This window comes from Chelonus insularis, unplaced genomic scaffold (assembly GCF_013357705.1).
Source record: "Chelonus insularis isolate UGA/USDA-ARS -01 unplaced genomic scaffold, ASM1335770v1 contig_135_pilon, whole genome shotgun sequence".
NCBI classification, from domain to species: Eukaryota; Metazoa; Arthropoda; class Insecta; order Hymenoptera; family Braconidae; genus Chelonus; species Chelonus insularis.
In genome coordinates, this window is record NW_023276376.1 from 295,408 (window position 1) to 311,751 (window position 16,344).

Here is a 16,344-nt window from a genome sequence, read left to right on the forward strand (position 1 = left end):
TGAATTTATTTAATAAAAAAAATATATTAAAACTTATGACAATAAAAAATATTGCCATTTTTCTTGTGTTCCCTTGAAATAGTGTTATTAATGACAGACAATAATAAAGTTTTATTGTAATGTGTATTCATTTAAAAATATGGCTATTTTATTCTAATCATTATCTTATCTATTTTAGGTAACAGAAGATGTAATATTTGAACCAAATATCGACGTTATTACTTTCTGCGTGATGAATAAAAATGAAGGAAAAAGGCTGCTAGAGGGTAAAGTTATCGGGAATAATCCTACCTGCAAATCTCTCAACTTAGAGGGAATCTAAGACTCAGTGCTAACCAACCCCAATAGTAACGTGAACATTATATGAAGTCGATATAAGCCCCTCGTGCATCTACTGAAGCGCATTCTGATCGAGAAGTATTTCTCATTTAGCCTTTCAGACCGACTTAGGATTACTCCATGGGTGTTAAAACCAATATTTTTTTTGTAATGTTGCTTTTTTGTATTACTTTCTTTTTTTAGAAAAATCCTCGGACTTTTGATTAAATGTAGCAACATTAAAAAATCAATTTTTTTTGTAATAAAAAGAACAGCTAAAAAATAAAAATAAAAAAATTGGTAATTATCTTTAAAAATAATTTCACCTTAATTTTAATGATAAACAATTTTTAACTGTTATTATATGTAAAAAGTATTAACAAAAGATTATTTAGGTAAAAAAAATATAGAAATTTGATAGTTCTTCAAATTGAGATCGAATTGTGAAAAATCATTATATTTTTCTTTGTAGAGTAATTGAAGTAGAGTTCTATTATTAGATTATTATTAAATTTTTATTCATCATGAACATTAATATTCATTTTTTATAAGTAGATACTGATACTTGTGTATATGATTAAACGAATTATTCAAAAAGAAAACTAAGGAATAATAAGAAAAATAGAACAAGTTTTTTTTACAATTTACTTAAAATTTTTTATTCTTTAATTGGATAATGATTTTTATTAACATAAAATATATTGAGAATATTGAAACAATAATTGAAAATATCGACACCATATAAGGAAGGATTTATCCACACTGGATATTCTTTAAGGATGAAAATAGCATCTGAAGTTCATGCAGGCGTTTACAATACCATTGGTGTGAAAGAGGAATAATTTTGAATCTCAAATTTCCTTCATTAAATTTATTTACATGCAGTTGTTATTAATCAGAATATATATTTCATTCTTAAAATTCTTCAGTGCAAAAAAAAATGTGTAACGAATTTTTTAATTCATAACTTTGTGTTTATCTCATGAATCACATTAATGAAGTCACTCTGTATACCTATTCATTAATAAAACTGTTCTAATAAGGTATAATAAAAACTGCGATTATGATAAAATTAATTACAACGTATAAATGGCAGAAAATGATTGTGCATTACAAATGATAAAATTGAAGACCCAAGTCAACTTAGGCAACATAGTTGAGTAGTCTATATAAGACATTAGTTCATATTATAAATGTTTTTCTGTAGCAAATGTGTAATCAGATTGAACGATTATAATGTAACAACTATAAATTATGTCTTTTTTACAACATAAATTAAGTTGAATGAGTAACAAAAAAATGATTATGCAGTAAAAAAGGACTGTCACGAATCATTTCATTTTGTCATTTTAATATAAAATAGTTATCACTTTCCAACATTTTTACTTTAAAGTATGAGTCAAGAAGACACGTGAATTATGAAATTAATTCTATTGAATATAGAATGACTGTAACTAATTATTTATGGAATAACTTTAGAAACAAATGACTTTTTTACACTACGTACAATACGTTTGACAGCTAAATAAATCTTGCGAATTCAAAAAGCAATTCTTCAGAATACCCTTAAAAACTCTGTCCACCTGACGTGTAAAAAGTATGACTTGTCAGAAAATTTTGACTGTTCACCTTATAGATGCCATGGAATATTTATCAAAACAAATGTTTTTCCTGGAATTGCTTCTTCTTCTCTATAGATCGTTATCAATCTTAATAGAATCGTTAATGATTTAATTATTTCGAATTGTTCGACATCCATATCAACCTCATTTAAATTACAAATTTGATGAGAGTACAATTATAATTAATTTGTAAATTATACCTTATTCGATGTCAAATATGAAATAAAATTTTATGGCCTACGAGAATATTTTTAAATAAATCCAATACTAATTATTTTAAAGTGAATTATATTCAATTAATTGAAATTAATTAATTGGTCATAGGTTGAGCCACAGTTTCAATTTCATTCAAAGTCACATTCAAAATAATATGTTATTGATGTAGATGTAAAACTCTTAAGCTCATATGGAGGTTAGTATTTTTGTTTTTTATAAAATAGATCAGCTGATAACGTGAAAATTATTTTTAAAAAAATGTCACTTTTTGATTTAGAAACTAAAGTGTATGTCATGGAAATTTTATAGACCTCTGATGTTTGACCTCAAAGTCGATAAGACTCCGAAGCTAATTTCTTTTCCTTTAACATTTAGTCCATCATCTCTAAATTACATTTTTCATTGATATATCTACAATGAACGTTGTTCACTGAAAAAACGAGAAAAAAAATCACTAGTCTCAACATACTTTAGATTACTTTACGACGATGTAAAAATAGAATAATATAAACTGATAAAAAATGTTATCATTACTGAATTATTTTTTCAAATTGCAAAATGCGATTTTATTTAATATAGATGATAGTTACCTTCAAGATTATAAAATATCAGTTAGATCAAGTTCAATGAATAAATGATGATAAAAATGAAGAAACAAGGAAGAGATAATAATAGTTGAATACAAAACAGACAATAATCAAATGATAGAAAAATATAAAAAAATAGAATAAAATTTAATAGGTTCGGTCAATCTTGTTCATTTAATTATAATTAAGATAACCTTTGAGGTCTTTATAAGTAAATACACAACATTAGTCACTTTGTTTTTATTTTTTTATATGTACTTTGGTCACAAAACTATTTGATAACCTAAACATATTTCAAGTGCAAAATTTTTATACACTGATAAAAAACAAACTAGACGTGTGATTGTGTACAGAAGATATCGACGTGTTATATTTAAAATTATAACAAAATTATCATTAAATTAATAAGCCAATTAATTCATGTAGTTAATTAATGTGAAAAAGAAACATAAAAACTTGTTATGTTATCTCATTATATATTGAATTTTATCTTCTTTTTGTATGATTTTTTAACAATTGTTTATATCAGTGAGTAAAATAATCATGCTTATAATACTAATAATTCTTTCGGTGGCAATAAAAATTTTTTTGATTCATTTATTTATTATTCTTGTAAATATTGTCAATATCATAATAATATTACCTATCTTTGTTAATTACCATGATTATTTTTCGGTTAATAAAGAAATTAAAATATTTTTACATAGCTAACTAGTTGTCCTTGTTATCCTTGAAATTTGAAAGAGTCAAGTTTGTTTAAAATACATCAGTGCATAGAGAGCAGTGACCGTAAACTTTTTTAGAATTATTTTTGTATCTACGTATAATTCTGCATCGATCGACGACCCTTTCGTCAAGGTCTTCCTGACCAAGAACACTGTAGAGATATATATATATGCATAAAAAGGAATACTCTTGAAGGACAAGTAAATGGGTGATGGCTGAAAAAAATTGCTGCAGGAAGGAGACATGAATCGAGCTCTAGTTTCCTTCAATCGTTGATCGAGGAAAAAGAGTAGTCAGTACACTTTCAGCGTGTAGAAATTACAGACTCAGGTCATCAGTAGTAAACGTAAGGCTTGTACAATCGTAGAAATACCGTGGAGTGGAACTGGGAAACGACCATGCAGTTGATGTGCAACACGCATAACGATCGTGTCTATCTATCGTTGTCGTACATATTAATATTACTTATAAAGTTTATTTTATAATTTATTTTAAAAATAATTTTACAAAACTCCGAGTTTTTATTAAAAGGAAAAAAAGGTCGTATTGACTGAAAGTGTTAGTTTTTGATGAAGAAAAGTTTTAATTCTTTGCTGGAATAAGGAAAGTCTTTTCTAAGTTATTATCAAATATAAGATTGGTAAAATAAGTTGTAACGAGTTTATTTAACCAATTGTAAGTTGAATTGATTTTATACCTTTAATAATTACCATTCATCAGATTTATTACCATTAATTAGGTGCATTAGCATTAGTTAGTAAATTTTCCAAAATTCTTAGTGTTATTTATTACATTTATAGTTGAAAAAATGGATAAATTAAGCTATAATAATTGAATAAATATTATGATTACATATTACCTCAAGTTAGAAAGTAATCCTGTATAATAATAATAGAAAAGTCATTAACCTAGACATAAAAAATAAATAATATTACTGTAACTTTTTTTAATTTATAACTTTGAATTTTTATAAAAGAAAAATAGCAGAGACACATGTAGCTATTAATTTAGTAATTTTTACATAATAAAATTTTATTTAACTGTTTGACGTATTTTATATCATAAAAGAAAGCAAGTCATCAATAGTGAAATAATAAGATAAAAGATTAACACATCGTACGAGTTATGGAACTGGGTGAATTAATGATTAACTTCTATCAGTTAGAAGTGATGGAGTCATGAAAAATATGCATACAAAGAAAAGTTTAAATACAACATTGTTAATAATGATTCAATAATATTGTTTATATAAGTACTTATTAATTATTTATGAAAGGTAATCATAGTGATTGTATAGTTTACACATCATATTACAGACATTTTTTAATTTACATTTTAGATCATGTTGATAATGACAAGTAAATTCATTTCTTTGCTTATATATCCGGATTTCTGTTACGGGAATTGTAAAGGAAAAAACACTACAATACTCATCACATTCATCTAACTTTAATAAATTAAACATTTATTGATTTTTTATGTATATTTATGCAACATTTTAACTACTTTGTAACAGAAAAATGTTTTTATTAACATATTTTAATATTTTATTATAACATATTACTCTTTTCATTCTCTTAATAATTATCAATAAATTTGATTTGATGAAATAAAAATTCACTATTTTCACTATCAATTGTAATAAAATAAATTTTATTATTACTAGTATCTACATAGTAGCAAAAATGGATAAACAAGCGTAAATAAAAGCGTCATTTTTTAGTATGATTACTGATTATTAAATTATAGTTATCTTAAAGATTTGGTGAAAAAATATAATTACATACTAACACTATTTAATATAAAAAATCAAATAAAAATAAGACGTAATTTTTTATTCCAATTAATAATAAATTTATTTTTATTTTTTCTATGTTACAGGCTAATTGATCGATCGTACATAATTACAGAGAATTAATTATTAGAAATATGAATTTGAAAAAAATTTAATTGTTAGTCAAACAACTTGATATAAAACTAACTTCTGATAAATACTGACGTCAGAGGATAAATTACTCTCAATCTTATGCAATATTTAATCTTAAATCATACTATACAAGGTTTAAATTCCGTAAATCAAAGAGGATTTGATGAGATTTACAAAAAATTGAATAAGTATAAGAATTTTGTAGCTAAAAAATTTTAAAGAAAAGATAAAAAAAGTGGAGGAACAACGATCACGTCAGAAAATATGCTTCTTGACCATCAGACATTTACACGAAGGTGATCGGGACCGGTTCATTTTGTGTGCTATATCATTGGGCCTTCAGTAAGTGCATGGGAAATCGAGAGAAGGACGCAATTTACCATCAGGTAGATTTTTTTTTCGCGAAGAAGGCTACGTAGTTCTCAGGAAAAAATTATTGATCAAGTGCAATACAGACACGTCTAGATTCTTTAAAACAGTATTTCAACAGTCTTAAAGATCACAGGAAGTGTTCAAGATACATAATAAAAGTGACTTTTATTTGTTTGTTTATTTCATTATACTGTAACTTTTCTATCTACTTGAAAAATGTATCAACGATCAGTGCTAATTAATTTACCCAAGGCTCAGTCAATAAACATAGAATTCCACAATTTAACTTATGAAGTAAAACCTGGAATTTGGCAGTCAAAAAAACTTTTGTTGAAAGGAATTAGTGGTTGTTTTAAATCAGGAGAATTGACAGCAATTATGGGTCCATCTGGAGCGGGAAAGTCTACATTGTTGAACCTCTTAACAGGTTTTCAATCTGGTAACATTAAAGGAACGATTGACTATACCAGCGATGAAGCTGGTAAACAAGGCTGGAGTGTTTATAAAAAAGCTGCATGTTATATTCAACAAGATGATCGACTAGCTTCGTTGTTTACGACGTTAGAAACAATGACAATAGCAGCAAATTTAAAACTCGGAAGTTGTCTCAGTAAAAAAGCTAAAGAAATGCTCGTTGATGACATTCTTGAAACTTTAGATCTCACGAAAGCTAAGGACACACGATGCAATAAACTTAGTGGTGGTCAAAAAAAACGGTTGAGCATAGCTTTAGAACTTATTGATAATCCTCCTGTTATGTTTTTGGATGAACCAACAACTGGATTAGATTCTTCTTCAACTCTCCAATGTGTTGCTATGCTCCATAGTCTTGCAAAAGACGGTAGAACAATTGTTTGTACTATTCACCAACCTAGTGCTGCAATTTATGAAATGTTTGACCATGTATACTTACTTGCTGATGGTCGCTGTGTATACCAAGGAGCTCCAATGAACACAATCTCTTTTTTCAGTAACGTAGGTCTCCAATGTCCTAAGTACCATAATCCAGCTGACTTTATGATCGAAGTCGTCAATAAAGAATATGGTAATTTTAATGAACAACTAGCAATTGCAGCAGCTGGACCACGTTCTTGGAGGTCAGCACCTGCATTAAAACCTTCAGTCTATGTTAGTGGAATTATTAATCGATCTGCTAATGACAAAAAAGCAACAGTATTAATTAGTCCACCATCAGAATTTGAGAGATTTTGGATACTCCTCAAACGCTGTAATATGCAACTTTACCGTGATTGGAGTATGGTGTACTTGAAATTTGCAATTAACTTTTCCGTCGCCATTTTATTAGGTTTAGTTTTCAAAGATGCAGGATCTGATGGCTCAAAAACTATGAATAATCTTGGATATCTTACAATAACTGCAGTTTATTATGTCTATACTTATACTTTACCAGCAATCCTTAAGTACCCTTCAGAATTACCGGTTCTGAAGAAAGAAAAATTCAACAATTGGTATCATCTTCGGACTTACTATATAGCATTTCTTATTGCAAATATTCCAATTTATATATTAGACCCTGCTGTCAATACATCAATCGCATATTTAATGACTAATCAACCTTTAGATTGGTATCGATTTTTGATGTTTGGCCTCACTGGGATGGTAATTATTCTTGTTGCTGAGAGCATTGGATTGCTACTAGGCACGATGTTCAATCCAATAAATGGAACTTTCATTGGATCAATCATAACATGTGCTATGTTACTTTTTGCGGGTTTTCTTGTTTTATTACGACATATGTCATTTGTAATGTACTCAATTAGTTATCTTAGTTATCTCAGGTATTCATTAGAAGCTTTAGTACAAGTAGTGTATGGTTTCAATCGTGAAAAGCTTCCTTGCCCAGATAATATTATTTATTGTCATTATCGAATGCCCAGCATGATTTTAAATGAATTTAACTTAACTGAAGATCGATTTTGGTTTGATATTTGTATTTTATTGAGTTATTTTGTTATCTTCAGATTTATTGGATACTTTACTTTAAAAAGAAAGCTATCAAGAGCTTGAATTAACATAATGGCGTAACTTTATTTTAATTCTTTTCATTTTTTGTAAATTAACTGAATGTCATTTTTTTGTGATAGCGTAAAATACTTTCGGGCATTCAAAACGAGTTTTCAAGGTCTAGTTCATTTACATTGAATTGTATTTAGGAATTTTTTACAATGATCAATGTCTAAATCTCTAAATGTAGTGAATTGAGAGATTATACCATTTTTGATTAATTGCTATTCTCAAGTCTCATCGTAATGATTGTATTAATTGTTATGACAATAATATGTTCTTAAGAACGTGACATGCAAAATAAAAATCAAGATTAATGTTGAAAATGATCTGTACATACTGAAGGAATAAATGTATTGCTTTTTTTTCATTAAATATATGCCCTTTTTACTTGATGATAAAATTATGAAATAAGATTCTTATGCTTATTTGCATGTGTTAATTAAATTAATAATTTGAAATTATTTTGTATTAATTAAGTTACTTTTCCTGCTTATAATATGTAAGGAATCTATCTAAACGATCTGGCTTTGGTATTGGAGTACTCTGTAATTCACTGTGTTAAAAATTGAATATCAATAATTTCATAACATGTGAAAACGATATATAAACGTAAATTCATATTAATTCTATTTTTGATTTCATCGAAAAAATTCCTATTATGCTGTTAACCATTCTGCAATCTGATAATCATTTCATTGAAGAATCAAAAATATGACATCATACACATTAGACGATACCATCTTATGGAGATGAGTAGATAACATTATTTTCCCAGATACTAAATGGGTAACGATGAGAAGAAGCATTTAAAAATGGATGCTTTTTGTAGATAAGCATCAGTTCAGCTTTGTTTTTTACACTGTTCTATCATCAATTTCTTTATCAAGTTCAAAAAGTCGAAGTATAATTAAACAAAAACTGATAAAAAATATTTAATGACTGAAGAATTATCTTGATATTGAAATTATTATATAATATATCTAAAGTAAATAAATTATGACAGATGAATCTTGGCTTATGGTAGTCAAGCAGTATGTTGATAACAAAAATTAAATTAATTTATCTTTAAATACTCGATACAAAATCAAATTTTTATAACTATCAATGAAATACTACACTTATAAATTGTCATAAATTTTATGTAATAAATAAACAGAAATTTAAAGACAATCAAATATCATGATAGAAAAAAATTCATTTTATTAAATTTGTGAAAATATGTATGAAAAAAATTTGTTTTTGAATAAAAATATAGCTTAATAGGTAAAAAAAACCTTAAGTTGTCAAGATTTATTGAGTAATATCTAAATGAAAATAAATTATTGCTACAATAAATATTACTTAATTAACAAATGATTTTTTGGTTTATTCTCAATAAAATTTATTTAAAAATCTAAATAAATTAAAATACATGGCAACTGGATACACATTGTTGAGCTATATTTTTGTTCAGAAACAAAAAGTTCCTCGTATTTTGCTCTTGCATCACGAACATTGTTTTATAATTGTTAACTAATAATTAATAACTAATAATCATGATAATAAATGATAATAATAAAATAATAATTGATAATAATCAGAATATTAATAATAATAATATTAATAATAAAGAACAGAGTAATATTGATATACATCAATGTAATAATAATGATAATAATAATAATAATAGTAATAATAATTAGATAAATATTTAGGCATGCGTTACTGCTTTTTTTTTTTATTTACAATTATGCGCGAGATATGTTTTAACGTAATTCGATGGCATTTCATTTATTATATTTGTTTGTATTTTAGTATTTTTTATTATCTTTGTTTTGTTTTTAAATTATTATCTCACATCCAATTGTTTAGCAGTTCGCTTTCGTCCACTTTATTTAGAGATCACGACAATTTTCGAAGGCAAGCTGACCCTCTCAATAATTTTACAAACGAGGCTCGTAGGTTTATTGTTCATATGATATTGTAAAGATTCTTTTCAATTGTCTATTTTTTATTCAATTAATTTATAATTATTATTTATGCATAAGTACTGCGCGCATACATGATTATAACGTTATCGAACTTTTTTGCTTATTCTACTTCGATGGAAATGAATCGCGCATTTAAAAGAAAAAATAATATCGTCGGAAGAGATTTTATTCTGTTATACTTTACAAAGTATTAACTAATAATTACTGACTTAAATAAATTTAAATTATAGTACTATCTATATTCATAGTAAAAAAAAAAAACAATTAAAAATCAAGTACGTTCATCAATAACTTTTATTTCTAAAATCAAATGGTTAAAATTTTAAATTATGAGTGATATTTAAGTAATTAATAAAAAAATATTAGCGCTTGACGTATTATTTTTTTAGTCTTGTACTTGCTCTCCACTGCCGATTCTTACATGTTCGCGATTGTCACACGACACTAGTATGTACAAATTAAACGTACGACCGCGAATTTAGAAGCAAGAAACGGATTTTTCTTTTTTTTAATTTATTTTTTTAGCGAGATCTTAATCGCAATAATATGAGAAAAATAAATCATTAAACTAATTCTCTCATATTATTGCGTGAAAGTGACAGATTTTCATAATCTTTATCATAATCATAATCATTATAATCATCATATTATCATAATCATCATCATTACTATTAATATTATTATTATTATTATTATCATCATCATTCTCATTATTCCGTACGAGCCTCGTCGTTATGTTGGAATAATTGTTAACAATCATCATTTTTTATATACAATCACTTCATTTATAATCTTACATTTTAAAATCATCCGTTCATTCTCTCAATAATTTTCGTTTTATCACTTATTCATTTTCAACTATTGCGCTCTACAATGAAAACTCAACGAATCGTACTGTATACAGGAAATACGAGTTAAGTTTTTTTTTGATGATATAGATTGAATGAATAATGAGTTTAATGTGTTGCGGGTAAGAACAAATGGGATTCAAGGAGGACATGGGACAGATAAAAAAAAATTGAACGTTACTATTTCATACTTCGAAAGAGGAACCATATTCTTTTGTCTTTCACTATTTATAAAAATAATTTGAAGCCGCCATATTTATATTTAGCAGTATTATCAGTATTAAATCGGCCTCTAAAAACACAGCTATACTGCTCCCGTAATATTATTCGCAGTACTCACGAAAATACTTAAATTAGAAAAATATAAACCTCTATCATTTTTACATCAAAACAAATGAAATAATTTTTCATAAAAAATTTATTTGCATTATAATTTTCCATTTAACTCTTTTTTTATCATTCTCACACTAGCATTCATTAAATATAATAAAAATAAGTACAATATTTTAATTACTAGTTGAAAATTTAAAAATATTAATATAGCAAGTATAGCAAATAGATTTCGGATAGCAGTATAGAAGTATCTTAATTAATAACTACGCCTTAACATTTTTCTCTTAACTATTGGCTCTCATATGAGCGATATTATTCCAATTTGTTGCACATACATAATTTCTACGAATCTTTATCTAATCACTTATCATTCCATTTTTTTCACTTCCATTTTATTTATAAATATTTATATATTTATAATGTATATTTTATATACGTTCATACATATATGCATGATCATATAAGTGTGAATGTATATTAATATACGTAATTTCCCAAAATAATGATGGCGGGCGCTATCATTGCAAATAAAAATGTTTCTTTTAGATAATTAATAATATTAATCAGTAAAAAAAACGAGTGAAACTCAGTGCTACAGTTTCAATGTAGATGGTACCACCCGTTTATCGATTTATTCTTTATTATTTTCTGTCTTGATTTTTTATTTATCAATATTTTAAATTTAACGAGATGTAAATCCTGATTGAAGCGTAATTTCCCACTTGAATGCACGATGATTGCTTACTGCTCGTTGGTATCAAGCATTTATAAGAAATATTTTCACGCTTCCAGTTCAAATCCCGTAAACTACCTCCTTTGATATGTTTAAATGAAAGGAAAAAAATGTAATTTATCGGGAATCCCGTTTATTCTTTTATGAATAATACTTATTTATTGTCATTGGATGCCGGTACGGTTATCAATTCCGTCGGTATTTCTTATAAACAGAGTAAACAGAGTTTTAACACTTGATTTTATAATTTTTTCAATTGTGCGTCACTTTTTTTTCTTTTCTTATTATTCATTTTTACATATTTTGTTGTTTTATCTCTACAATCTCAGATTATTTTATTTATTTCTGAGTAATAAAAATTATTGATAAAAGATACAAACGAAAGAGCACCCACATTGTCTTCTGACAAATTATTTTCACCAAATTTCTTCACCTATCACCGGGGTCCATCATATTTATTTCTATTTCAAAACACGACAATTTCGAGTCTAGTCGTAACTATACATACAATGTATATACTTTTAATATGATATATACTCTGCCACTCATATATGTCTATTTATATATGATAAAACTTTTTCTCTTTAATTGTATTAAGGCTAAAGACAACACTCGAGCCCTGACAATTTTTCCAAGAGTTCTTTCACAGGCTTTCACAAACTGCACACTTTTTTAACAAAGGACAATGCCGTTAAACCTCTGCTACTGGGGCTGCGCTTGGTTGTGTTGAAGCGAAGGAGGTGGCCCCTGAAAACATTAATAATTCACCTTTATTTAAATTATTAATAAAATTCCATTCCGTCTTAATTATACTTACTGGCATTGCTGGAAATGGTGCTTGAGAATGTGCATGTGGATGAGAATGTGGATGACCTATGTGAGCTGCTAAATGGCCTGGTAGTTTTGGTCCATCTTCAGCTTTTTCTTCTTCTCTTCTTTTTAAACATGCTGCTTTGGGATTTAAATTTCTCTCTGTTAAAAATGAAAACAAACAAAAAAAAATTTCGTTAATTCAATTACAATTAAATTAATTTTTTTTTTTTTTCAAATAAATAAATAATTTATTTTTAATTTACCTCTCACTTGTTGCTCTAAAGTCATTATCACCTCAACTGCCATGTTAAGTATTCCGAGTTTCGTTTGTGGCTTGTCCGTTTTCAAATGTGTCATACACATTCTTCCAAGCTCTTTAAGAGCTTCATTGATATCCCTGATACGTATCCTAAATACAATAGATTATTAACAATATTGCTCTAAATAATATTAAAATAAAAAGAATCACTAAAAAAGACAATAAAAGACACGATATATAGTTGACATAGAATACGGGCGGCAGATTAATCACGATAATTTGATTCGGAATTTAAATAATTATACACGTATGTATTGTAAATATTATTTTAATCAAATTTTCCCATCCTATAATATTCTTACCTTTCCCTAGCATTGTTGGCCTGCCGTCTTTCTTTTTCCCTTTGAGCCTTAACGTCGGGATCGTCATCCTCATCCTCAGCGCTCGAACAACAGTTGCGCAATAACAATACTCGATTAATCACCTGACGTTAGTTAAATCTTAAAACTAAACTAAGTAATCTTGCTGTCAATTTTTATTCAATATTCAATTAAATTGTAGTGGTCTGAAGCAACCAATTTCAATGATTTTAATTACTTTCTTTTTTATCGTCTTTTAAATAATGTATTGTAAAATTTAATTGAATACCGTTCACTTCAAGCACTGTTTTAACTTATTTTTTTGGTGAATCTTGAATGAACACACGCAGGTGCAATTTTTTTTTAAATTGATCTTAGCCCTTCTGCCTTTAAGGCCCGTATTCTTTGCACTAAATTCGTGAATTTCTTTATTCTCTTTTTTTTTCCTCCTTATGAAAAATAAACTTAAATAAAAAAGAAAGAGAACGTGGAAATAAAAATGGTTAATTAATGAAAAAATGTACAAAATTTTTCTTGAAGATGTTCATTAGATGATCCTAAATAAGAGAAAATGACAAATGATGTTTTAAATATTTATCTAGAAAAACAGGGAAAAAATGATTAGAAAATATGCATTTATATGAAGTATAATATTTTTGTGTCAATTGATAAAGATGAGATAAGAAAGATTGAAAAAGATGAAGAAACAAAGAATCTATTAAGAAAAATAATGTAGAAAAATAAAATTAAAAATAAGAAGTTAATTGATATCACTGAATTGATTTGAATTAAAAGTGACGTTTATTTGAATAAAAATCATAAGTGATAGTGCATTTAAGAGACGAAAAAAATCTAATGGCCAGACTCAGTCGCTTTAAAATGAAACTGATTTGGAGATGGATTGTTTTGTTCTCTAACCAGCGACATTTTAATCAAGAACGTCTGAAGATACGGGCCAAAAAGATAGAAAATTTGTAAATTCAATCATTTTCAATTCTTTTTAAATACATTGAATATGAAAAATGAAAGGGAAACTTTGTCAGTTAACACTTGATTTTTCCAATACTAAATAAGAGTGAATTCAAAGTGCGTACTGCGTGTGTTCACTAACCTTTCGCGAACGTTGTTGGCTTGTCTGCGTTCTTTTTCGCGTATTGCTTTGGTGCCAGGATCGTCACAGTCTTCATCAGCGCTCGAACAACGATTGTTTAAGAACAATATCAAGTTAGTTTAGATTGAAAAATTGACATTATTTCAACACGTTTGAATGATTAATATTAACAGCAAGATTTGAAAACGAACGATACAGTTTTTCTGATAGAAATATTTTCAAAGTTTTTCCTTTTCATTCAAAATTATGAAATAAAATAATAATTTTTATTAATTATTTGATAATATTTTATAATGAATGATATAATTCTTGATCAATTAATTACATCAATTGATTGAATTTAAATAGAAAGAGTTTGAAAAATTTCTGATAGAATTTTTAGTATGTATGGTTGTCTTGAAAATCTTATATTAATTTACTAATCAATATATTACAGATACTTACTATCTACGCGAGCGTTTTGTTCCTTTCCCTTGAGACGTTGAATTAACTGTAGCACCTCCAATAACTCCAGCTGTTAAATCACTACTTGATGGTTTTGTTTCACCTCCACTACTATCAGGTGGATCTTTCCTCTTTTCTAGAGAGATGTATTCTGCTAATTATTTATTTGCTCTTTAGGTATCATAATTAATTTTACCAGGCATCATTCTCTTTTATTTTTATGATCATGAGTTAATTTGTAGAAACATCAACAACGAATTTGAAAGTAATTCCAATTATTTAAAAATGTATGTGTAATACAAGACAAGAAAGCATTTGTAAATAATATGTAAAGTAGATTAAGCGTACACTACCGGAAACAAAAACAAGAACGTCCTTCGATCTACAATTAGCTTTACTCATTGGAAAGAGAAAGAGAGTTTAGTCACCAATCCGTGAAAAGCGCGAGTCAATTACTAGTAGGAAGTTTGCTCCTGATTTAGTTATATCGCCTTAAACAATGACAATTCACTGGACTTTGCAGTTGTGCGTCTCACGAGTTAGAGATAAATCAGAGCCACGTTCAATCGATTGTTTAGTGAGTTGCTTCAGCTTATCCCTTAGTAAAAGGGTTTAAGAGAAAAGTACTTCGAATGCCAAGGCGCCATACATGGTCCCGACAACAGAAATTTCCGTACTTTGTCGATATCAGGATTTTAGACGTGATTGCTTAGTGAAAATTTCACTTTGCACTTCGCCGGTATGCAGAGAATCGTCTGCCGATGAATCTTACTTGTGAATACGATTGAACCAAAGAACAGATAATAAAGGCCAAAGGAATGCTTACACGATAGCGGTTTGTCCTGTGATTTATCTAATATTTCCTTATCGGGTTTGTGAACGTTACTAGAGAACACCTGGGAGCTTGGATATTTTTTATTCCCTTGTGTCCATGGGAAAAAGTGAATGTTTGATGATGCGACAGTAAGCACAGAGTCGAGTGACGTTAAGAGAAAGTGTTAGAGGACTCTTTTAACCATACTGACCATGGACCAAGATGATTTTATATGTCAGAATGATCAAAAAAATTTAAGAGAATGATTGAAGAATATTTTAATGAAGATGTTGAATGCTTACTGGCATTTGAAACAGGTAACCTTTCAATTTTGATAGACCCATCAGTATCAGGTGTTGGCGCGAGTCCTGGATATGATCCTTGAGGTTGTGCAACCGTTACTGCAGGATGTGGACTTGCCTGGAATTATTTATAGTTTTTAATCATCATATATTGCTTGTTATTGCTTTCTAGTATGTAATTGAGAAAAGATATTAGTAATAACTTACAAGATGATCCAATTGAGATGGCGATGTGTGGGAGTAAAGACCACCATGGGGACCTACAGGACCAAGATGAAGCCCAAGTTGACTCTCTGCATGATTCCTTAATACGTTGATGGCATCATCCAGTCGTTCCTCCATCCGAGAACCCTGTACCAACAGAATACCCAAAAAACATCCTCTCGATTACGCTGATTCCGTATTAAAGAGATTCAGAGGAATGTATATATATAAAGATTTTTAAAATGAAAAATTATTTCTTTAAATTCAAAATGTAAGAGTATTTAAAAATATTAATTGAAGCAAAATATTTTCATAGTAGATTGAACAGTAAGAAAAATTGAATTTTAATCTGATTTAA

At 27.7% G+C, this 16,344-nt stretch overlaps 2 protein-coding genes across 18 annotated transcripts in view; one reads left to right on the forward strand and one right to left on the reverse strand.

The window, feature by feature from the left end:
• The first annotated feature begins 3,748 nt into the window (after positions 1-3,748).
• On the forward strand, positions 3,749-8,974 carry LOC118074606 (ATP-binding cassette sub-family G member 1). Its single transcript, XM_035095978.1, has 2 exons — positions 3,749-4,144; positions 5,351-8,974. Exon 2 carries the CDS (start codon positions 5,985-5,987, stop codon positions 7,794-7,796), a length of 1,812 nt encoding a protein of 603 aa, XP_034951869.1. The 5' UTR covers positions 3,749-4,144; positions 5,351-5,984; the 3' UTR covers positions 7,797-8,974.
• A 178-nt stretch (positions 8,975-9,152) lies between these two features.
• da (daughterless) overlaps positions 9,153-16,344 on the reverse strand; it is a 48,885-nt gene continuing 41,693 nt past the window's right edge. For 5 of the 17 annotated variants that reach the window (XM_035095969.1, XM_035095973.1, XM_035095976.1 and 2 more), the window contains 7 exons: positions 15,990-16,142; positions 15,783-15,900; positions 14,667-14,820; positions 14,223-14,312; positions 12,757-12,902; positions 12,498-12,652; positions 12,383-12,427 (listed from right to left, as the gene is read on the reverse strand). In XM_035095969.1, the coding sequence (XP_034951860.1) occupies positions 12,383-12,427; positions 12,498-12,652; positions 12,757-12,902; positions 14,223-14,312; positions 14,667-14,820; positions 15,783-15,900; positions 15,990-16,142 (861 nt within the window). Of the gene's footprint in view, positions 12,449-12,497; positions 12,653-12,756; positions 12,903-13,114; positions 13,205-14,222; positions 14,313-14,666; positions 14,821-15,782; positions 15,901-15,989; positions 16,143-16,344 lie in introns of all 17 variants that reach the window. The other 12 variants (XM_035095971.1, XM_035095975.1, XM_035095970.1 and 9 more) reach the window with 10 other exon arrangements.